Source organism: Tetrao urogallus (assembly GCF_951394365.1).
Source record: "Tetrao urogallus genome assembly, chromosome: 3".
NCBI lineage: Eukaryota > Metazoa > Chordata > Aves > Galliformes > Phasianidae > Tetrao > Tetrao urogallus.
This window is the reverse complement of record NC_136815.1, coordinates 83,378,756-83,403,786: the sequence shown is the minus strand read 5'-3', so window position 1 is coordinate 83,403,786 and position 25,031 is coordinate 83,378,756. Positions and strand designations below refer to the sequence as shown.

The following is a 25,031-nucleotide window of genomic DNA, read 5'->3' as shown; positions in this document are numbered from 1 at the left end:
TAAAGAGGTAGAAAACGAGCTTTTGGAAGGTCCTTCCATGAATCCCAGAAGGACAGGAAAGAAATCAGGCTGCTGCTGTGCACTCAGCCCCAGCTTTGTAGGGCTTCCCCTAACCAACTGGCTATTGGGAATGTTTTCTTGACTCTTGCTTGCAATACATAAAAGTCAGCCTGCGTGACAAGGAAGGCTCCTATTGCTGCATTTGCTTTCACTACACAAACATGTGCACCACTTTTGTGGAAACAGCCAGGGGCAGGGCATGCTGACCACAGGCAGGGCAAGCGTGGGTACACAGCTCCTGGTCACTCTGCCAGTGTATTCCAGTTATAGAAGACACCCTGTCACAGTGCCATACAGCTTCCTGCAATGAGCAGCACAAGCCCTCCAGACCTTGGATGGCCCATTCTACTACTGTAAAGCATGCAGACAAACAAGAACTTGGCCCAGCATCATTCCCCAAAAGATACAGCAGGGCCTTTAACAGTTTATTATTAAGCTGATCAAGAACTTAACAAGTATGAAGCAGTTGTCCTGAACACACACTTTATCTCTCCAGCTTTTTTCTCTGGATATTGATGCCTTCACACATCTTCAGCACCCATGGGCGAAACTCATCTTTGTTGTCCTCGCTCAGAAGAACAGGATGAAAATTGAGCTTTATCTACTTTCCAAAAAAAAAGGGAGGGAAAAAAAAAAGTAACTTACTCAGTAATTCTTACAAGAGCACCACTGAGCTGATGAAAAGCATCAGTAAGTGATAAGACCAGCTCAGAAGAAATCAAACAACAGAAAAACCAGGGTCAGCAAACAGATCTTTTGTAGAAAACTTTAGGGTAACTTGCACAAGGCCATTTTGCAACACATCACCTGCAGAAGCCAAGTGGACTTCAGCTACCAAACTGACCCAACAGCATGGGAAATGGCACGAGATGGGCTGCCCAAACACAGGAGACCATTCCTGACCCAGATGTTGTCTATACTTGTACGTGCTGCTGGCACAAATGTGAAGACCACTGGGAAAGACCAAAGCTTCCAGCACACCATCCCAGCTCAGGCTGTTCAGAGCTTGTCAGGCTTAACTTGTTATCCTGCTTAATAGATAACATATTTTATATAAAAGGATAGAAAAGAACTGCTGGGGAAAGTGTCATTTAAGCTATATGGCAGCTCTATCCCCTGTCCCATCCTACCCTAACAGGGAAAGCAGCCTTATGGGGTCCAGTAAAATAATTAAAAGCAATAAAAGTTACCATTGTTACATACATGCTTCAGTGAAAGAGGATGTTTTCTCCTTTATTCAAGCCACCTGAACTGCTCAACACACCTTTCAAACTTTTTACTGACAGATTACACAGGGATTCAACAAGAAATACACTATGCAGCAGTTTTATTCCTCTAAGTGCCCTACCACAGATAATTACATGAGAAACGTGCCTATTTTTACATTTATAAGTGATATGAAAATGGTGTTCTATCACCATTCACCAACAGTGGGGAGACGTAGCAAAACAGAACTTGCAACATCTATTTCCTTGTGCTCACAAAACTTACATGCTTGGCTGCTCTAACCTGGAGAGCAAGTAAAACCACCAGAAATGATCTCAGAAATGAATGGCCATTGCTATCATAGTTTGAGGGGAAAAAAAAAGGATACCTAAGTCAGGGAGAGCCCTTATTTCTCACTATGATTCCTGTGTCAAACCTTCCCTTTGCACAATGAACATGCTGTTACCTTAACAAGGTGAACAAGCCTAAGCCAGTCAAGACAACATCTGCCCCTCAAAGGAGGTGACAGTGCCCAAGGTCACAGGTTACAAAAGCAAAGTTTCAGTGACTGCTGTAAAGACCCTGCAGAGCAGCAGAAGGATGCACCACAGTCAGGTAACCAGGGACAGCCCTCAAGGAAATACAGGCAAACCAACAGTCACAAAATAGCAGCTCCAGTCTTTCACACATCACAAATGGCAGAAGGCAGACCAGTGGTTCTGGATCTGTAGGAAGGGCAGGAGTGAATAAGTCTTTGCTTTTAAATCAAATTGGAAAGAACCAGCCACCCCTTGACGTAAAGGGAAGTGCAGCCTTATCTCACACCAGCCCAGGAATACTTCAGCAAAAGGAACAAGCACTACACGTGCAGGAAGTGTTTCAGCAATAGCAGCTGTGGATTTTCACTGTTCTCAGTTCAGGTATAACACTGCAACCTTTTTGAGAGGGAGCAAGCTCAGCTACCTGAAGGCTTTCAGTGATGAAACAACTCTGGCAGAGCTGGACTTTTGCCATGCAGGCACAATGTGTGCAGGGGAGATTCCCTTGGTTCTAACTCACACAGCAACATGAGGTCTGTTTTGCAAGGCAAGTAGGTAGAAACAGAGCTTGGAACCACGCCACATTCCCACACATTCATTAAGATGCAGCAGCACAAGTGAAGTTTGTCACAAGCTGCATTTAATGCTGTGAAGAGCAACTGCAATTTAGGAAACCAACTTGTTGAAAGAGAGGATGATGTTAAATAACACAGTTTATCTGCTGTTCGTTTTCAAGAGACCTTTGGTGTTACTTATCTAATCCTAACATTGGCTTCTTGGAGAGTACAAAGTACAGCAAGCAATAATTACTGGATTTAGAAATAATTTCTCTAGTTTCACTTGCCTTTATGTCTGCAATGCTCCAGGTTTGTTGCCCTTTAGTCTGCAGAATGCCACCAGGCACATGGCCAAAATCCAGTAGATCCATTCATGCTTTCTTCTCTGCAGTCCAGAGCTTAGTGGCCCATGTGCATCAGTTTGTTGGCTGAGTCATTATACTTAGTTCATTTTCTATTTCTTTGGTATTTAATGAGCCTATCTTACAGTTTTGCAGGAACAACATTTTAGACACAGGTCAAAATGGAACAATTCAACCAGCATAAGCTATTCTTAAACCAAATAACAACAAAAACTCACTATCAATGTTATTTTCTCTCTCCTCATTTTTCTTTCCATTTAAAATAGATTATCATCTCCTTCACGAGATCATCTTATCTGCATTTTCAAACACTCCAGTGAATCAGAGGGCTGCTAGTCAGAAGGAACAACAAACACACCATTCTCTACTGCAGTCTTCATTGAGACATTGTGCTGTAGGGGAGAAAAAAGGTAAGAAAAACATTTCAAGTTTGTACAGATTTTTATGTTGTGCCAGATAAGAGTTGCAGAGAGCTAAGAATACTTAAATTCAGCTTTTAATTGCCTAATACCTAGCCTGGAATAAGGTGCTGCAGGATGAGCAGCTCCCGTGATGCAATTGTAACCTCCTTGTTAATTCCACATGTGCTTGCTGCTCTTCCAGTCCCTTAACCAGGGGCAATTCTGTACCCCTATATTCTGACAGTTCAGTGCTCATAAAGGAATCTTCTCCCTAACTAGCAACAAGGATCCCTAACAACACCAAAACAACCTGTGGACAAAGGAATCCCTCAGGTATGTACTGAGGAGAAGTATCACCACATGATGGTCTTCGTCCTTATCTTCTCCCTTAGGCAAGTGATTTTTGGCCACTTTGCTTTCCCTCCCTTTTCCCCAATAAACCAATCATAACAAAACCAATAAGAACCTTCTCAGCACAATTTAACACTCAGTTTTAAACAGAAATGGCACTTACTGTGGTGTTGACAATCGTACTGGCAAAACTCTCAGCTGTCTCACCCAGGGCTGAATCAACAGACTGAATTCTATGGGGAAAGTTAGCTGAGATGAGTTGGTTTGTTAGGCATCTATTGCTTACAGATAAAACAGTGATATTTAACAATAAAAAAACTGAATTTAGGATTATCCTTTTCACAGCTTTGTGCCCAGCACTGGTAACATCAGCTTTTTTTTTTTTTTAATTATTTTTTTTAAACACAGAAGTGTCACCTTCTTTGATCCCTGCATAGAGATGGTGTGCATCCCAGACCTCAACCTCTCCAAGTGCATGCCCATCATGCACAACCTCCCATGCAGAATCCCTCACTGAGTCCTAGTGCCAGTTTAAGGTCCTCATGGGCTGCAAAGACTCTGTCAATGAGCGCTAAGTGGAGGTGCCACACCACCTTCAGGCTAACTTCAACCACCAGAGGACCTGTGAGCAGGGTGGACAACAGGTAAATGTGTACCTTTGCTTCTGCTGGTTGCAGAAAGAATTCAGTTTGTGCAGCTGTGCGTTCCAGAAGTCCTAAAGAGAGCCCAAAGAAAATCCCATTAATTTAGAAGGGACACTCTAGGAACTGGCACAAGAGGAGTACTACACACCACTGCATCCTTCTCCATGTTCCTCAAGATCTGAGTATCTTTCTCAAGGCTGGCAAGCTCTTCCACAACAATCTTCTTGAAGGCTTCCAGCTTGTTCAGTCTAGTGATAGAAAACAGAGACAGGTTCAACACTTCAGGGTGTAGGAGAGCAAAGCTGTGGACACTCCCATGTGCCTTCAGCACAGAATCCACCTGTAGTCAGACCTCCTTGCTGAAACTAACAGAGAAGATTTGCTCTCAGAGCACACAAATAGCTGTCCCACACCAAATCAGAGGCTTGGTTAGCTACACACTGGTCCTGGGGCTCAGCACAGAGCGTACAGCTATTAATAACTCCCAGTGCAGTTATTAAACAAAGGATATTATTTCATACTATACTTAACCCAACCCCCACAAAGTGTAGCAGATAGAGGTTTGATAGGCTTACATGCAACTTCAGTCATGTTTTTATTTTGCTTACAGCAAATTCATGGGTAGACAAACCCCCTTGGGCAACTGCCTGAAAGTCCTTTAACTGACTTTTTTTTTCCCCACACACACAGAGACAATCCACAGAAATGGCTGTGTAACAAAGCATGGATAAATAACCCCCCCCAGTACTTCTCCCCCACTTCTTAAAATGAATCAGCCTGCCTCCTTTGTTCACTCTCTTGAAACATCACAAGAGAAGCTGCTAAGTTCAAAATCCTTGTTCTTCAGATCTATTTAACGGTGATGACAACAAGAAGTCAATAGCTTCAGTCACTCCTAACTCAAGCATTCTTTGCACTGAAATCAACCAACTCCTGTACCTCTACAAGAGAAGAGGAATGAAGCCATGCTTCTGAAACTCTCCTTACAGAAAAGGCAGACAACCAACTTTGCCTTAAAAACCATAGGGGTCAGGCCCTCTCACAAAGAGGCATTTCGTTGTAAGAAATCAGTTTGCATGGAGCTGAAGATGCTTCCATTCAGCAGACACTTCACCTGCACTTGTGAATCTCTTTCAGCAGAGCAGAAACATTCTTCTCAGAAGTCTTCAGCGTGTTCTGTGCAGACATCTCCATCTCTTTGTACCTGGACTGACCACAGAACACACCATTAGGAGCAGGCATGTGGTACAACCCCAAGCCTAAAAATCCAGTTTGCAAAACATTTCCATGAACACGCACTGACAAAGTTTTTAAGAGTATAGAAACTCCAGGATTGCTGCCTGGTACAAAGTGTCAATCCCATATAAATCTGATAGGATGAGAGCCTGGCTTGTTTAAAGCTTTATAACAAGATTTTCTGATAGCATGCTCTCATACTAGACTTGGGTTCATGCCATCATTACTCATTAAAGCTAAATTGACAGTAACAGTAGGCTCCCCACGCTGCGTCTCAAGTACATCCACACTGTGAGTGAACCAACAATATGCAGCACACATATTACTCACTGAGAAACCACCACCTCTGCAAACCTGTGATCTGGGAGATACAAACACGTCCTTGTAGATCTACCTGTGTTTCAGTGACTAGATGCAGTCTGCATTGCTTCCTATTTTTCATTAGGAGAAACCTATGGAGTTTGTGCTCTAAAACAAAGCTTTCATATTTCTGATATTTGTCCATGAGGGCAACTATATATATCCCTGATTTAGGCACACTGCAACTATTCTGAGTTTCTCTGAAACTTTGATTCTTTTCCTCTAAAAAGAGCGTGCAAAGTGCCTTAAAAAAAAAACAACAACAACAACTTATTTTCCAGCACAGAAACAAGAAAAAAGGAAGAACCTGATTAAAATTTCCTTTATTCACTCCTTACACTTCCTGTAGCACTTCTGAGAGTACAGGGGCTACTGAAAGAGCTTCAAGATAACAGACACCACAGCCAAAGTACCACCACCCAAGGCATACACATTAAGAAAGTGCAAGTTACCCAGAACAGTTGCTTTAGCTGGTTGGTAAAACTTTCAAATACAGCAATCACTCCTGAATCACCAAAATCTTTGTGCTGCATCTTGGAAAAAAAGGCAGCGCTCACATCAACCATCTCCTGACCTACAAGAAAGCATGTGCCTGGTTAGTACCACACTTGGAGCCCTAGTGGGAAACAAACCCATGTGATACTGCAGGGAGATGTAAACAACAACTTCATTATCACGGAGCAGCATATTTACAGATAACAATGCAAGATGACAGAGGTGAGTTATCCAATAACTGCAGTTTGGTTGTCCATTATCTGTATGCTTTCTATAAAAGAAATTATTTTTAATAACTCTTGACAATCACTATTCAGAAAGAATAGAAAACACTACTACCTGACTAGATGGTGGTTAGGACCCCAGATTTCCTTACATCTCCAAATATGTGGCATCCAGTGAGCAAACCGTAAGACAGGCCTTCTCCTACACAGACTTTTGGAGAGGATATCCTCCCACCACATCTCTCTCCCCCCTCAAGCTTTCACATGATTCTGATGTCTACCAACAAAAAAAGCTGAAAACATTTCAATACTTCACCTTAGGTGCCAATTTGACTTTACCTCTCTTCATCTGCTCTTCCTTCTCAACTGAGTTCGAAAGTTTCTTTGGTTTAGAGGGTGACTCAGAGGACAAGTGCTTGGTTTCCGAACTGAGAAACCTGGGCTTCTTCACAACAGTGCCACTTAATGCATCTAGGAGAAGAGGAGAGGTTTCAGTTCTCCTGTTCTTTACCAGGAGACACACAGTAGCCATGCCTACCAGATACACAAGCAAAAAGCACTACTGGAGTTACCAATACTGCAGAAAAGCAGGCAACTTCAGTTTAGTGTGTGGCATCACACTTTCACAGGACAAGACTCTACCAGCAAGTCTCCCCCTACAAAAGCTGTCAACCAGACTGTACTATGCAGCTAACTAGAAAACTACTGTATTTCCATCTCAGAGGTTATTTCTTGTCTCACTATTCTGGCCAAGAAAAACTCTTCTCCATCCCAAGCTGACAATCTGTTTATGCTCAGTTGTTTCTAAGCAGTTCCATCTGCTACTTTAAAACTTAAAAAATACATGAATAAGTAACAAATACAGAGAGAGAAAGACTGAACATCCATAACAGCTGCTTCTTCTAGATCTTCAAAACCTCGCTATGCAATTGCTTTTAGCTTAAAGACACCCTTGGGAACACAGCAAGAAGAGGCAGCCTGTATTTAAGTCAAACTTGCACATTCTGTGTAAGGGGTGACTTTTTTTTTGCTGCATTTCTCTGAGGTCAGTGAGGTGCCTGTGGTTGAGCCTCTTGGGGCCTCCACAGGGCAGGGATCAGGAAGGTGGTGGAGCCCAGGATGAGGGGACAGTGAGGCCATGAGGAACATGCTGCAGCAGCACAGCGTAGGTTCAGGCTTCATAGAGTACGCGATCAGATGCCATCACAGACCACACCTGGCATTTCTGAACAGAACCCCACTTTTGCCTTTATATAGCATCAGCTTCTCTCCCACCATAACACTGTGCAGTAAACAACCATCAAGAACAAGCCTTCGAAGTTACACTCCCTCAAACTTATGTAGAGGCATTAACACAGTGGAAGTATAATCTGCAAGTGCTAGACAAATAGGAGTCATATTGACATATGAACACAGGCACCCCAAGAGAGAGTGCTTTTGTCCAAAATCTGCACTTCAGTGACTCGGGTCATATTCCCAACCATAACTTTAAAACCGTTCTTCTCAGAGTTGCATTGACAATAATAGGATGAAGACAGCCTATTGCTGCTTGACTTTCATGAAGTTTGGTTGTTTCCAAAAACAAAGATGTTGTGCAACAGTTTTGAGTCTGTGCAAGTTCAGTTTCACTTCAAGTCCTTACTTCAAGTCCTTAGCCCCTGTTACCTAAGAAAGCTACAGCTTCAGTAAGCATCAGTGCATGTCACCATTTACCTTCATAATCACTGCTTATGTCTATATTATTAAGGGAAAAGAAAGTCAACAGCTTTCTGAAGAGTGTCATCTGTTTTTAAATTACACAGTTGCACTGCACCTCCAAATCATTAGATTTAGGGTTTATTCTTTTGTTTATTTCATATATTTACTCCCAGGTTACCAGTTTGTAAGTCTCCAAGCTCTGACCAGCTACGCTGCTAGTTCTCTGGCAATCAAGAGAGGGATCTCCAACATCTCCAAGTGGCAGTCAGCCCTTAAATAGGGTTTAATAGAGGTGGAGCCAGGCTCTACCCGTTCTGTTCACACAGGTGAATTGCCTTCACCCTGTGTTCCCAGGGCTGACTTGGTGCTTTCCCCAGGTGATCAGTCAGTGGTTCAGGCCATGACTCAATTGTTCCATACAGTGATGAATTCAGGAGTTTATATAAAAAGCATCTTGCCATAGCCTACCACAATACTAAAAACATAGAAATTGAAACTATTTCCTGTGCAAAAGGCATCCTTTAAATATCAAAAAACCTCCCTGCTTATTGGCCTTTGAAAGAAATTGACAACTCCTTCAACATCCCTTTCTGCCTTTTAACCAGCTCTCCCATAGTATTGAGACCAATGTACCCGAGTCCTTCCGCTTAAAGCTTTCTTCTTCTCTTGTCTCTTCACCAGACACATTGTGAAACTTCTAAGGAGAGATGGAAAAGAAAATAAGGCAGCATCCAGGAGACAGGCAAGCTGTCAGGGGCTGCAGATTAAGCAAAATCACACAGTACATGGATGGCCTGCAGATGAGAAGCAGGCTGAGGGTAGGTTGGGAGAACTCAAGCACTGCATACAGAACCTGTGTCACATCCTTCTCCACAACAGAGTGCTCCTCCATAGACACATCCAGTAGCTGCCATGTGAGCTCCTCTGATGGCACGTCACCTGAGTGAGAAGGTAGCCAAAGGATTCAGCCACTCCTGTCTGTGACCACATTCACCATGACATATGAATAACACCATCCATACTTCATGGGTAAAGCCCCCTGCATACCAGAATAAATGCTGTGTGCATCTTTACCATGAGCATCATTTGTTTTACAGTGCACATGAACTACCATTAAAATAATAATTTTTTCCCAAAGTTAATCAGCATTGCAGAATAGAGAAGAAAACTCAGCCTGAAATACAAGCCACAGTCTGTCTGCGTTCAGTACTTGCTTTCCAACGCAGAATAAAATGCCAATTCCTTTGTATTAATATCCACACTAATTTTTTTTCCCTAAAGTTTTAAAATATAATGCTTGAAGGGAGCTGTCTTTTTTTTTTTTTTTTTTTCTTCCAAGAAACAATACTCGGGCACTTAAGTACAGGTAGCAGAGCAGTCTGGATAGAGTAAGGTAGCACAAACACAGCATACCCTTCCCACAGAAACCAGATCAACAGCCCCAGCTGTTGCTTTCTCTGCTCAAGGGATTTCACCTACCAACAATAGCCAGGCCTTGCAGTCACTACAGGAAATGTTACCAGGCAGGACATTTATGAGGAAAAGCGAAGAAAAGAGGCAAAGCACTTTTCTAATACACTGGACATCAGTATAAAAAGAAATACCAGCAAGATCCACTGTAGGTAAATCATCACCCTTAGAAGTAGATGTGTGTTTTTTCCTTGACACTTTCTTTTCATCTTTTCGTCTTGCTGTTCTCTGCTAAAACAAAACCAAGTCTTAGTACGTATTTTCTTTAAACAGTACAAATAGTCTTTCTGGAGTGGATTGATTTTTGAGAACTTGTAAGAGCAGAAACCTCAAGGTGTACCTAACACAAACTGATAGCTCTCTTCAATGCTGTGCCCTGAATTTATCTGCATGCTAAAGTTCTGCATTTAGCCAGTAAAGCTGTGTAGTAGATTTTTTTTTTGTAGTAAGTTTTTCAGCAGCAGAATCAAAGCATTTTCAGTCAAGAGAAAATAGAAAAGGTTTCCAGGGAAAGATTAAAATTTTCAGTGCAGCTTCAAGTTCTAGAAACTTTTCCCATACTTGCTGTGTTCAGGTAGGACCATTTTCAAAACATTTCAGATACAGCACCTAACAGCTGGGCACTAGAACAGCCTGGCATTGCTCAACTGTGTTTTATTCTGCTTTATGTATGCCTGGTCCACTTGCTGCCTGTCAATATAACTCATGGCTAGCTTTCCAGAAGCTATAGCCGGAAGGAGAGAATTTGTATCCTCAGCCTCTAGCAGCCCAACAGCATCAGCAATATCTAACTGGCATTTGTTCATTAGAACAATATGAGAAGATGATTCAAATGTATTGGCTCCCACTCACTTGCTCACGTTTTGTATCAACATTGTTTCTAAATCTACGCATGATAAACTCCTCACCTCTTCCATCTGGTTTTCATTGCCGCTGCTTGGAGATGACACTGGAAGCACTGTGGGGAGAAAGTTTTACCTGGTTACCAGCAATACAACTGGGAGCCATCTCCATTGGTTTGCAGCACGGCTAAAAACGCCAGAAAGAAAAAGGAAAAGAAAACCTGTAGCGTTACCTGCTCACCATGCATGATGTGAACCAAGCCTACCTTTTAATTTTCTTCTCACCCTGCGCCTTTTTCGGGTGTAGTTGAAAGATGTTGGCAGTGGCTCTTTCTGGGAGTTGACGATCCAGCTTTTCTCACTCTCACTGTTGCTTGTTTTTTCATTATTGCTTTCAGAGAAGAGATGCTTCCTGTAACTAAGATGAAAGACACCATTAGGAGTCCTGTTCAGCCAGCTCCCCTCTGCCCCTCCCCAGAAAGCTCAGCAGCCATTCTTTTCCTCTAAAGGAAATTACTTCATTCTTTCCTCCCCACAATGCAATACCTGAAGCATTTCAAGCTGCATAAAAACGAGGAGCACAAAGGCAGATACTTGCCTTTGCTAATACAGGGCTTAGAACATCTTCCTGCCTCCTCTCATAACTAAACAGCAACAGCAGGTCATGCTATGATACCAGTAAGCTGTTCATGCACAGCCACTACTACTAGTTCATTTATCAATTGCACTGTTTGTTTAATTTGTTAATAGTAATTCATCAATTACAAAAATATACAGATCAGTAGTAAGATAAATTCATAGTTAGAACTCAACACTTCTATTGCCACTTTTCCCTTCTTTGTCTGGTTTCTAAGACTAATAATTTGGGAATATCCAAAATTTAGCATCTAAATGAAAGGCAGAGGACTTCAATATTTTTATAAAGGTAAACCAGTTTGAAAGCTCAAGTGTTATTGTTACCAAAGTATGCAAGAGTAAGTTTTCTCTTTAGTAATTCTCACATTTTCAGATTCTCTTTAAATGCTGCTGTAGGTGACATCCAACATTTGCAGATGCTATGATAGCTAAGTAAGGAACTACTGTTTTGGAAACATACCATAGCCTTCTTAATCTTAAGGCTCAGCAGTTTAACTAAGGCAATGAGCTGTTCTTACAACAAAGAAGCATTTCATGGATGGTGCTCCTGTACCTCTGATTTTGTGAATAATTTTTCTTCCTGAAAACCTTCTCTTTGGCTTCAGAAACCTAATAAGAAAAAAAATCAAACATACACATGCTTGTCTTAAAGTTTATTTATTCTGTAAAATAATCTCCAAAATTAGAGCAGTTCTGCCCAGATGGAGTTTGGATGGAGCTGTCAGGACATCAAGCAGTGTATCACATAGCAAGATTTCATGCTGACACCCAGTGGTAGCAGAGAGGACTGGATGGTGTCCAGTTTGTAGCAGAAGTTCTCCCACTTCTGAAAACCATTCCTTAAGTATAACACTAAAGAGAAATACAATCTGCCTGCTTTGCTATGTGAGCACACCCACCCTTGCTGCACATCTGTAACCAAATGCATTCCCCCACTGTGAGCCTCTGCTCTCTGGTAGTTGCTGAACCATGAGCTCAGAACAGCCCGAGAGCTGCCTCAGTTTTACCTTCTCATGACTTGCAGAGTCTGAGACCTCAAAGTCATAGCAGTCCTTCCTGCAAGAGAACACAGCGTGGCAGGCTGCCATGAGCAGTCACCCAAAGGCACTGAGAAGTACTGAGGGAGGGGGAATAAACTGTTTTACTACTTGAAGTTCATAATTAAATAAGTGTCATATGCCTAAATATGGTGTTCTCACAGTCTCTACTATAAACAAATTTATAAATATATATATATAATTAAATATATATAATTACATATATTATACAGGTATATATAAATTCATTCCTTAGCACGTGGTAGGAGAAAGTCATGAATGAAATATAAGTTCAGAAGCATTCAAGAAAATTTAAAAACAACAACAACAACATTTTCAAATCATAGAATGGCCTGGGTTGAAAAGGACCGCAATGATCATCGAGTTTCACCCCCCTGTTCCCCCCAGTATTTAATTCCCTTTTGGAAGTTTAAATTTAAACATTTGTTCCGTAATCACTTTTCTTATTTAGTTTTTGTGCCCTTAATTACTTAAAATGAAGGGTATTTTTCTCTCTTTCACAAATAACAGCTACTTTAAAAGTCCTACAATTAGTTCTCAACACACAGCATACTCTCCTTTTTCTCACAAGTAAAAGGACAAAAAGAGTAAAATAAATAAATCAATCACACTTCTCAGTAAGACTTCTTACTAGAAAGAAATGCTCATTTTCAGATGAAGCACTAGAGGGAGCAGAACGATTGCGCTTAAATCACATCTCCATTCCAGCCTGATACTGTTATTCCTGTTTTCTGAAGTGGAGGGAGCACCAAGGTACTTAATCTTAGAGCACAGACTACGCAGTGATGCTGACATTCTGTGCTAAGTTTTTCTACTTCTATCCACAACCAATAAAAAAATTCAAAGCATGTCTTATAAACTAAGAATCACTGGATTAGACAGGACACACATCAAAGCCAAACACAACCAAAACCACAGCAGGGAGAAAAAGCCATCTCAGAGCTCCAGGACACGAGATACCAAACAACTGGGATCCTGTTATGACAGCCGTGTTCCATTTTTGCAGCTATGAGATAAAACCAGCTGGGATACCAGCCCCCACTATGTGCTTGCACCATACCTGCCTCCAGTCTTCTGCTTGACCAAACCTTTTATTCTGGTTCTCCTTTCCAAGGTACCAACCTTTTAAAAAGAAAAGTGTTATGGGATCAAAAGCTGTTATATGCAGAGTCATATATTCAACCTAAAGTCTGATAAAAGTAGGGGTAAGGAATATCAGGAAACAACAGTGTTCCTATCCCAACAACAGCCTAGCTGTAGCTATGTAGTTCATTCCTACCAGAAAGCATGGCAGTTCTGATGCTGGAATCAGGGACAGGGCATTGAGGGTATAAAAGAAACAGTTTAGAAGCTTTGAACTCATTGTGCAGGGTTAAGTATGACAAAAACATAGAAGAAAGATCACCAGAACATCTCATCTCTTGCCTCATGTGTCTTCACTCAGTGAGTATCAAGGAAAACATACCTTGGGCGTTGATGCTTCCGTAAGTTTCTCTTCTGATGGCTTCCCACTGTGGAGGATACGTGAGTGAGCACAGTGCTGAGGGGATAGTGTTTTAAAGCCCAGAGTCCCTTCATGAAGTATTAAGAGGAAAGGAACTTGTACCAATAAGCCTTGAAGCAGTGGTTTAGCATGTGCATAGGGACAAAAGCTCCTCTATAGAAGAGCAACTCATTAACTATAACACTGTCCTTCACAGCTCTGAAAAACGGTATCAGTAACACCAAAGTGGACACAATTTCACATCATCTTCCACAAAAGTCATGGTCCTTATTACAAGCAGCTATATCTTTGAACTGAGCATGCAACAGAAATTAAGCTATCTGTAATACAGGTATACACTTACATTGCATTTTAATTAAATTAGGCATGAGAGGCAGTATCACCTTGCTAAGCAGGGTGGCAAAGCAGTTTATTTTTTTCATTTCATAATTGATGAAACAAACCTCATAATCACATGCACTTTAACCCAAGGTAAGGGGAGGAAAAAAAAGCCAACACCTTCCAGCTTCCAAAAGACACTTACCTAGACTTCATATCCATCCTTGGAGATAGAGTTTTGGACTTGTTTGCTGAAGGAGACAAGGAAACTACAGCTTCACTCTCTGGAGCAACTAGTAAATGTTTTTGCGTGCCTGCTTTCTCTGGAAAGCCCACAAAAGCAGAACCTTCACCAGGTCACCCAGGTGACACTTAACTGGGTCACGCTTAAGGAACTGAAGAGAGCCATGCCTGACCTGAGCCTTGGTCAGCTTCGTCCAGGCCAGACTGCTGGTTCACTGCAGTCACGGTGACAACAGAGTTAGACGTTTCCTGCTTGGAGACATGAAACCAGCAACAGAGCACATTTATGACTAATAAAGTGGGGTTTTCTCAGGTTTTTTTGTTTGTTTGTTTTACAAGATCAGAATTTCAGTGCCAGCCTACGGCAGTAATAGCTACATGATCATTGCTAGTCGCATACAATAAGTCTTTGAGTTATATTTGAGTGATACTGTGAGCACCACACAGATCATTCCACCATTGTCCTGAAAGGCATGGAAGTCGTGGGTTGGTTTTTGTTGTTGTTTTGTTTTTAAAGCATTTTGCCAATATTTCAGATCTGGGGACAAGTATTTAGGCTGACTTTCCCACTGATATGAGAAAGGTGGAGTTTAAAAATAGGTCAATTCCGAGTACAAACCAGGCCTCTTGGAAAGAAGGTTTTAAGTACACTTGTGAAAAGCTGGAGGGAAGAAAAAGGAGACAGAAGGACAGCTTTGCCATACACCAAACACTCACTGCTACAGTGCCCACTGACTGCTCGTTGTGCTGCGAGACCAAGTTTTCTGCTATGGAGTCCATGTTTTCTAAGTTTTCAGGATCTTTCTTCTGTAGATCACTGGACTGAGATGTCACTGCAGAACAACAATCTAGATGAGAATATCTTCATGACATTTAAATACATACACCTCTCTGTTCTTAAGCATGCATGCAGCAGTGTAACAGTACATACCAGCTATTAGACAAACATCAAGATCACGCTTAGTAAAACATTAAAAAAGCCTAAGTTACCAAGGGCAGAATGGAAATGCTCAATAAATAAGCATCTTGAACCTACCCTTCATCACACACAAAGATTACTGCAATTACTGCCTTAACCCTTAGCTCTGCAACACGTGGCACAACCTCTTGTATCCCACTGAAGTACCAGACTAGAACTTCCACTATCTGTTTTACTGCTAGATTCTCCAAAATGCATTACAAAGGTTGTTTATCTACAGACAAACTACATCCTACCCTTTGTGCTGCTTGATTGCTTTGAGTAGAGTCCACCTTGTACCTGAGTACATTATTCAAGGTGAACATTGATGAAAGAGCTTCCTCACCTGTGCCTTCAGCACCTGGAGGACTTCCATTAGAGCTTACTTTGGGTTATAAATGGAGATAAATGGGAAGGAGTACTGAAAGAATTGCTGTCCCATATCTGCAGATAGAAGCAGCTCTTTTGGATGTTTGTCTGAGGAAAACTGAAACACGCTGTAGCTGCCAGTGCACACATCCAGTCTCCATGAGCTGTTTCCCTGCCTTTTTTTTTTTTCTAATGTGGCTAATTGCAAGCAGTGGACTGTGAGTAAAGATACTCATTTTGAAACTGAACAACTTAAATTTCATAAAATAAAACAATGACAAAAGGGATCACCTTCTTCACTCTGCCTGGTTGCTTCTCATTGCGGATGGGCTCCTCCTCACCCACGTTTGTCTGTTAATGTGAAGGAATCTTATGTGAAATGACCTTAAAGTAGAATCCTTTATCTAATTCAGTTAGCTACTTCATAGCATAATTAACATCTGTTAATCACCAGCAGCAAATCATTGGACACTTGCCAAGCTGACCATTTGGAAATGTCTCATCCCCTGCCACTGTATTGCAACTATTTATTCTGACATAAGATTTTCTGTAGATCCCACGGTCTGCAGATGAATTAAGTGTATTAGAAATTATCAAACTGATAAATAATCAAAGAAAAGCACCCTCCTGTGTTCTTCCATTATACAATAAAAGCAAACTTAAAAAAAAAACCCTCTACTGTTTAGATTAAAAGTAGTATCTACAAAGTCAGTCTATGTCCTGTAGTTCCTCTTTTCATCAGCTTCTGTCTCACAGTTTGTTCAACCTGTGCAAAAGTGAGTGTGAGAACTTGCTCACAGTTCAGTTCAAGGAAGGCAATTAAATGCAACAGGCTTTATTACCTCTTCAAAAAATCCAGCAGAAGCAATCATATCAATCAACTGATTAATAAGACAGTTTAACCTTTCCAACTTCTGAAGTATAAATTAGAATCCCTATAAGCTTTTTTTCCTATGAAGTACCTGCTATCTATTTCAGGTCAAAGTTAAGAACAGCCATATTCAGTGCCTCAAAATCTCAAGGGGAAGAATAATACATAACAAACAGGTCAGAAAAAAGCCACTTGATGTTTTCACCAATCATATATCAATAAAACACAGTTTAGTAAAGAAAAAAAAAAAGAAAAGCTAAGAGCTTACCATCATTTTCTCATCTCCAAGGACTTTTTTAAGTATACTAAAGATTTCATACTCAGCACTGAAATGTAACTTGATTTTTGTTACTTCTGTTTTGTTAAGAGTAGCAGGTATCTTCATATAAATTTTGACTATCTTTTCTCCACCATCCTCTGTAGGGAAAGCAAAAGTCAGATCTCTTTTAGACCAAGACATTCAGTCTATCATCCTAAACACTTGTGTTTGTGGGTTTTTTTTTCTTTTAATTTTTAGGCAGCGTCTTTCACACCTTGCCCGTGGCATTTCCAGTTACATTGCCCATCCACTTCTTTCTCATTGGGCCCAGGTGATTATGCATTCATTACCCTCGTAGCTACAGATGAGATCCCTCAATACATCCTGACTGGGTGCAAGGAACAACCTGCTTCCTTCACCACCTCAGTAACTTACAGAGCCTTACTGCAAGCAGGGTCTTGCAGTTGATGCCATGTGGAAAGCACAGTACTGAACAACACAGGCAAACCTTTCTTCCTTCTCTACTGCCACTGCAGGATACAACATGGAAGAGTCATCTATGCACACAGTAGCTTGGTGAGGCTCAGAGAAGCACTGGTGGCAAGCATTCAGTCACTGCTTTGGTTCTGCTTTTAATGGCAATGTAGCTGTCCCCCAGCATCATTCAGAAAATGAATTTTTGTAGAGCCTGACGTGGCTAGTGAAGTTGTTCACTCACACCAGTCAATCAACCACTGTGATAGGCCACTGAAAACCCAATCTTCAACATAAGCACAAGCCATAAATCAGCATAGGGAGTGCTGGTGCAAAGTGATCAAATTACTCAGCATAGAGAAGGGAAGGCATCACTATCACCAAAGAGTTCCCATATTTTACATTGGCTCCCTTTGCCTTGCAGACTTGTGGACAAACAGAAGGTAAGGCAAGCAGCCAAGTCTTACCCTTCAGACTGTAACAGCTGACTGCTTCTTTCTGCAGCCTTACAGAGTCCCAAAGAACACCCTTAGAGAACCAAAACCAACACATCAGCAATAGAACATCCACCTGCTGCATTAGGCTAACTCAGGGTTGCCAGGGCTTTTTCATTACCTCAGTACTATCTATGTAAAAAGTCACACTGTGACTGCCAGTGTTGAAGTCAATCCAGAACTTGTCCAGCTTCTCATCTGATGGCTTCTTCACCTGGGAAAATGTGGCAGTGGTGTTGTCACTTCCTCTGACATATCATTCTCAGTTTTCTTTAACAAGATGAAATTGGAAAAAAGTTGCCCTACATATACACATATGTATGCCTCCCAGAAAGTTAACTTGGAATCAACCTGTGAGTTGCAAGCCTACCATTCATCTAGTCATACCCAACAAGTCAGAACAGGGCTGTACATCAGCTAAGTGAAAGGAAATACCTCGTGCAAATGCCTGCGTGTTGGCATCCAGTAAAGACTCTGAAGCCTTCTGGATTTCTGAGCACATTAGATAAGCCAAAGCAGCAGTACCAGCTTTCAACAAAGCATTTTAGTGACTTTGTTTTGTTTTGGTACAACTGTCAGGAACAGTGCCACAAATATGTACATTTACTTGAAGACTTAGAAAGCAATCTGGAGAATTTATAACCGCAACTGTGACCTCTCCTACATGGGCATCAAGCTGATCTCGTTTTCTAGCAGCCTGGGAGGAGCCCTGCCAGAGGAATCAGAGTCCTTCTGATGCATTTTAGATCTCTTTTCAGTCATCACCATGAAAAGAAGTGCTGCCTCTGTCATTTGGCTGATACAAAAGCAAAGTCAGCAGCAGTAAGTCAGGAGTTGGTTGACAAACAAGCAAACTTTTGAAGTAGAATGGAGAGTTACATGCTGTACTCTGGAAAATTGAGTTCTTTAATGGAAAAAAAAAAAAAAAAAAAAAAAAAAAAAAATCAGATGAAGAAACATACTCTGCACAAAGAACCGCAGTAGCACTGTAGATAATGCAACCCAGCACTACTATCTCTTACCTGGCTCACGTCAGCAAAAGCAGACAGGCAAGGAAATGAATAGACTCTGGAAGAAAAGCAGACTTCATGTGACACATTCAACATCAGTCAAAATGTAACTTGCTGAAAGCTGAAGCCATTAAGATTGGCTACTAATTTTACTGTTCAAAAAAATTTGATAACTTTCAAGAAGTTTAGAGAAGCTTAGGGGAAAAACAAAGTAATACCTCATGAATTTCAGCTTTCCAAAGAACCACGACTAGAATGAATAAAATCCTTTTCTTAAGAACAACTTGATTATTCATGCCTGTGATGTAAATCATTTTTGTGGAACATAACACAAGTTAACAACTTTTCCCCAACAGTTTTCAAATGGATTGCAGTTTAGTTTCCTGCTTCACAGCTTACCTTCTTTTATCCCCAAGCCTTTCATTTAACTGGTTAAGAAATTTCCTGCAGTCCTTCAAGACAAATAACATTGTATTAAAAAAAAAATAAAAATAAAAATCAGGCTGTGTTTCCTTTGGAAAAAGTGATAGGTTATTGGAGATCTATAGCCTCTACTCCAGTTAAAAGCTTTTAACTCATTGGTGTGGCAACAAAAGCCACTGGCAAAAAGAAACCCAGGTTGCTACTGAGGGTTCAACCCAATGTATAACCAGTCAGCCTCTGAACATAAAACATACAAGTAAGCACTTTGGAAAGAAGAGATCTTCTCTCTTATATTTGTCAGGCTAGAAAGAAATACCTTCCACAAATAACTAAGTAATTTCATATTTATAAAATCAGCTCTTTGGGAACATCTTCCAAGGACATCCTGACTGAACTCAAACAAAACCAGCCCCTATACAGTCTTGTCAAATATGTTGTTTTCAAAATAAGCACCCTCACCGTCTCAAATTCTTTATCCTTGATCTCTTTGAAAGCTTCAGCAAGATATTTATCTTCAAACCAGTGGTTAACAAGGTCATCTCTCCATTTTTTTATCGTTAGCCTACAGAGTGCTTCCGAAAGGGCAACCTGAAGGTCATAATCTACATGGCAAACATAAGCACAGGATAAATATACTCCCTTCCAGCAACACAGAGGATCAGTACTGCTACTTTTACACTAACACTCTATAAGTTGATTCCTCAGCTCTGTTTGGGTTTACCCAGGCAAATAATAGTGTCGAGTAGCCAGGGACAGTAACTCTTGTAAAGGTGAGCAGGGAGGGTACCCAGGTGGCAAGGATGCAGTAGCTATTGCACACAGCTGCACTGGGGGATGTTCTTGCACAGCAGGGAGAGGATGAGAGCAAACCCTTGTTGCCACCACACTTTTATCATGGCACATGCAATGTGACTCAGCCACTGCCCCAGAAGTGCTGTGACTAGGGGAGAACTAAATGAAGATTTGACTTGAAAGCCAATAAAACTCCTTTAACCGCAGTTTGTTCACAGAAGTCTGTGGTTAAAGTTTGGGTGTGTTGGCTTTGTTGATTGTTTTGTTTAAGAATAACTGCAAGCACATTTTGTAATTACCTTCATCATTACATTTCTACATATATGTTAGATTTTCCTATTAGGAAATAAGAATCACTAATACTAGTTAGAAAAACCACAATTGTTGCATCCAATCATTTTTTACAAGACTTCTTAAATTACCATCAGATTTTCCTCCCCTAAAATCAACCATCTACAAGGAAATAATTTAAATCATAATCCATCTGCATTAAATAAGCAGATGAAGGCAGAGAACCCTTGCTGCTAAGAATAACCACTAAGTACTTCTTACCACCAGCCTCCAGCATTGTTTTGGCAAGATCCTTCCTGAAAGAACAGAACACAACAAGATTTAAAACACTGAAGTTGGACTAACAGACTAAATAGAAGCATAACATTACAGAACATTACTTTATGAAAAAAATCATGTATGAAACACAATAGTAAGCTCAGTAACTTCGTCTGTGCCCATGCAGCCAGAGAGTGCTGCAGCCCAACTGAATGCCACCATCCCTGCAACAGCAATGGCTGGAGAAACACTTACGTAAGGAAACACACCTCCTCCGACAGCGGGAGTTTCTTTCTGCTCTCACGTGGGATGCTATCAAGTATAGAGTTGAGAGTCCTCAAAGCCTTTCTCCCCCAGCAGAGGATGGAGCAGGGACAGAAAGAAGCCAGTTAGATATTTCTCACACTTGTATTCAGTCACACACACCCACCTGTGTTTTCTTCTCAACACATGGGCCTTACCTCCTGCCGCAGGGCACAGCAAACGCTTGCTTCTGTCACCAGACGCCCTAGCTCAGGCAGAAACAAGTTCACCAACTGCTTCTTCCCTACGAAAAGAGTTTGCAAGGCTGCAGTCAGCAATGAGCATAACATCTGCATTACAGATAAGTGAAACAACATCAGTTTGCAGTGTTTTCTTGAAGAAGTAAAACTGCCCCAGTCACAGATTCAGCTTTCAACAGAGCTTATGGGGGGGGGGGGAAGTTACCACACTGCTCTGCAAAGGGATGGCATGTGGGTTGGCATCCTTTCAGCAGGATTGCTTGCTGAGCAAAATACTTGATGATGGCCATTTAAACAAGGTACCACAGCTAGTATGTTTAGTGTAAGAAAATTTTTTAAAAATGAAAGTGTTTTGTGCTGGTATGTATATTAATAAAATGAACTGGAAGGAGACTAGGAGATTTTAAAGTACGTGTTACAGGGAGGAGGAGGAAGAGGAGAGGAGGGAGGGGATAGATTTCAAATAGCATTAAGAAATGTGCTCCTGAGGCTGAGATTCAGAAGACATAGGAATGGAAAGATAACATATACTGACCTTCGTTACTGCACTTGCAAATCACCTAATGGAAGAAGTAAGGGAAGTTTTCATTAACATACAGCAACTCAAGAATAGCAATAGCCAAAGTGTCTCAGTGCTCGTGTCCCTACCATCCCACCTCTCAGGGGCTGAAATAGCCTAAAACACTGCTGCACCCACATCCATTAAAGCACTGCCAACCAGGACAGCTGTCACATATGGTTACCCAGCATCACAGAGAGCACAAAGGAGCAGGGCACCCAGTCCCACAGGGAATTCAGCAGCACCCTCTGATTCTTGCAAAACCCACATCCCAGCACGTTCTGGTGCACATATGGGCACCCTTGCATTACAACACTATTTATGTTTACACACTTCAACTACAAGTATTGCTGCAGGCAGTATCTGAAGAGTGTTGGAGTCACTTGGAAAAAAAAAGAATGGACAGAAAAAACAAAGATAACAAAAAGAAACACAGAACCATCACCTTGTCCTCCACAGTGAAAACATACAGAAGAAATGAGCCAGAAAGACAAAGGCATCAAACTGACAAATAATTTATCTATGGAGCCTTTTTGTATAATTTCAAGGAGAAACAAAAAGGCCTGATTTTGCTTATACATATAAGTTATATATATATATATGGAGATGGTAAAAGAAAATCAAGCTGCAGCCAGGGACAGCTAACAAGTCATAAGCAGTTGATCTAATTCTTGCAATCAGATCATACATGGCTCTAGTAAATAAGATAACCAGCTAGGCTGATGCCTGCACACACACGAGTAGTTCACACACATACCCAAGAGCATGTGTGCAGACAGTGAGATCTGGAGTATTTTCCTTATTGGAATATGAGTGTTATAGTAAGCTTAAAGTTGTGAATATTGTAAACAAGTACTAAATGACAGACCAGTCTTCATGAGTAAATAATTTGTTTCAAATAGCACAGGGACAAACAGCCAGAACCACCTCAGCAAAAGCATTTGCACTTGATAGAAAACTGTTTGTGAATGATGGTTATCTTGTACAATAAAGACAGCCCTTCTACTCCCTTTAATACATGCACATACCAATGCAGAGTCAAAGAAGTCTTCCAGAAGTACCATCAAAAAACTATTTTCAGTTGGGTCAATGAGGATCACAAATGTTCTTGCTCTTTCAAACCAAGATACCATGTAAAAATTAAGAGAATCAGTTAAAGCCATGCAAGACAAGCTAGTAAACCTTACATTACATGTATCTGCAACAGAAGTTGTGCACACAGAACTGCTCTCAACTCCTGCATTTCACAGCCCCATACTGTGTTAAAAGCCACATGCTGTGAAGGAGCTGAGACACACTGCCACTCATAGCACTCAGCAGCACTTGTACCACTTCTCCTCTCCATATTGCCCTCCTCTGTGGTCACAAAGCACCTGCCCTTGGTGCCTGAGACCCCTTGTCGTTCTGCTCTGCAGCATCACAGCTGCTATAAAGTTACCTGCTCCAAAAGTTCTGGAAGTAAAATAACACATAAGAGATTTTCCAAGCTTTTGATTTTGTATGTTACAAATACATGCTAGCCAAGACACTGAGCAGCATCACACACCTAGGAGCAGCTACAAATCTATGCACCTCTGGAGGTACAGAGATCAGACAAGCAAGAATTGGTTAATGTTCAATCTGGAAAGAAATTTTGAGCTACCACATCCCTAAAAAGCATCACTACAAAGCAATGGTGCAGTGAGTCGGGCTGAGGACACAGCCCTGCTAACAGAGCCTATCAGAGCCTGCCATTAGTCTCAAACACAGGTGCCTTTCTTCTGCTACAACTGATGCCAGCTGAAAGCAGCACTGTGCTGATTAGAGAAAATACAATTACAAATTAAATGCAGATCCTGCACTAAACTTTAAAGCAGACCTGCTTGGAGAGCAGCATTTGAAGTTATAAAAGCACAAAGTTGTTCATTAGTTCCATTACTAACACAGTATTTTGCTGCAGCACTTGAAATTTAACCAGAATATTTCTTTTATTTCACAAATTTATTTTATTATATTATATGATTTATACATATTAAATATTATGTTTCTACTCTTCATTATATTTCTACTATTTCATAAATGAGCTTCATCAATTCATTCTCTCCCTTCACTGTCAGCTTGAAAAAAAAAAAAAAAAAAAAAAAAGAAAGAAACCAGTCCTTTTAAGTCAGGTGATAGATATAACCATAATATTAGTTTTTGCATTGAAAACAATGTCAGGAAGGTAGAAGATTTTCCTCACTCAGCTCATGAAATACATCTGGAAAAAAAATATATACGTTTTTGGCAGAACCATATAAGCCATGTTCTAGCTCTCACTACAAATCCTTTCCCCTGATATTAAGCAACTTTGGGTCACATTAGTAATTTGCTTAGGGTGTTATACTCATCTTTTCTACCAGTCCTTGCTCAATGAACAAGCTCGTCCCCTGCTGGAGATCACTCTTGAAGTAGAGCTGGATGCACTTCAGCAGAAGGGACACGTTGTGGAAGTCATTCCTGTCCAGCTCCTGTGGAAAGACGTGGAGCTGCGCTCTGTCATCCCAGTCCGTGGGGAGCAGAGGCAGCATTACAGGGTGGGTAAGATCAGCTCTGGTACACGGGCTGTGGTACTCACCCTTCTCAGTGCTTTGTCGAGCTGGCTAAGGAGAGAGCTGCTGTACTTTTGCAGCGTGTCTGTTTCTCTCTCTTGCAGCAGGTCACTTATCTTTTGGTACCCTTTCCCCTTAAAGGCATCAATGAGCAGCGATTCGAGCTGCGGAGATAAGGGAAATAAACGCAGCAGAGATTTAACACAGGCAAACATTTGAAGCACTGGAGGACTGATTATGAGAAAACACTCACAGTGCCATTTATAAAGTTGGAGAATTGAAGACTTTGTCTATATTTACTTCCTACTGCTGCATTCATATAAGAAAGTATTTTTAAGTAAGTATATGCAGGTAGACATTCGCAAAATAAAACTAAAGATGTACTTAAAACTCCTTACATAGTCTTCTGCGTGGGCTGCCATGTTGCTGCTTATCTCTCTACTCCGTCCTTCACTGTTTTCCTTTCTTTGAAAATAAGAGGAAGCACCAACAATTAAGAAAAATAAAACACTTTTCTGCTCAAAACCCGACAAACTTTCAGTCCCCGTATCTTTCCCCCAAGGCTCATTCTACCTCCTAAACGAAACTTCAGCATCTTCTGGGGGCCTCTAAGACCCACAGAGTCCCGGCCCAGACTGCGCTCCCCCACCCACCGCCCGGGGGAAGCGACCGTCGGCGTTCCGCAGTGCCGCGAGTCCCAGCGCCGCTAGAGAAGGGCTGAAACTAAAATCCTCCTCGCTCGCAGCCACCTCTCCCCAAAACCGTACCTGCATCCTGTCTCGGTGCGGCTGCAGGGCCGGCTTTATTTCGCGTTAGAGAGGGAAACGGAGCGCCTTTCCCAGGGGAGAGGAGCGAACGAGAAAAGCTCTTAGCCAGGTGGGATCGTTTAAAGCATTACGGGAGCACGAAGCACCCAGCGTCTCCACAGCATCACAAAAGCGTTGTGTTTTTTTTTTTACCTTTCTGTTTCTGAAAAAAATAACACGCCCCCCCCCC

The 25,031-nt window shown here is 41.4% G+C and overlaps 1 protein-coding gene across 1 annotated transcript; it reads right to left on the bottom strand.

Moving 5' to 3' along the window:
- Positions 1–3,056: 3,056 nt before the first annotated feature.
- On the bottom strand, positions 3,057–24,808 carry SYCP2L (synaptonemal complex protein 2 like; the record flags this gene model as incomplete). Its single annotated transcript, XM_079533913.1, has 29 exons — positions 3,057–3,116; positions 3,640–3,709; positions 4,133–4,191; positions 4,269–4,368; positions 5,235–5,329; positions 6,169–6,290; positions 6,775–6,906; positions 10,712–10,863; positions 11,635–11,690; positions 12,089–12,137; positions 13,200–13,261; positions 13,605–13,650; positions 14,167–14,284; positions 14,378–14,453; positions 15,823–15,882; positions 16,671–16,819; positions 17,603–17,663; positions 17,751–17,843; positions 18,652–18,697; positions 19,039–19,091; positions 19,522–19,664; positions 20,407–20,441; positions 20,659–20,747; positions 20,865–20,950; positions 21,442–21,466; positions 22,494–22,594; positions 23,831–23,954; positions 24,062–24,199; positions 24,803–24,808. 29 exons carry the CDS (start codon positions 24,806–24,808, stop codon positions 3,057–3,059), a joined length of 2,406 nt encoding a protein of 801 aa, XP_079390039.1.
- Positions 24,809–25,031: the final 223 nt, after the last annotated feature.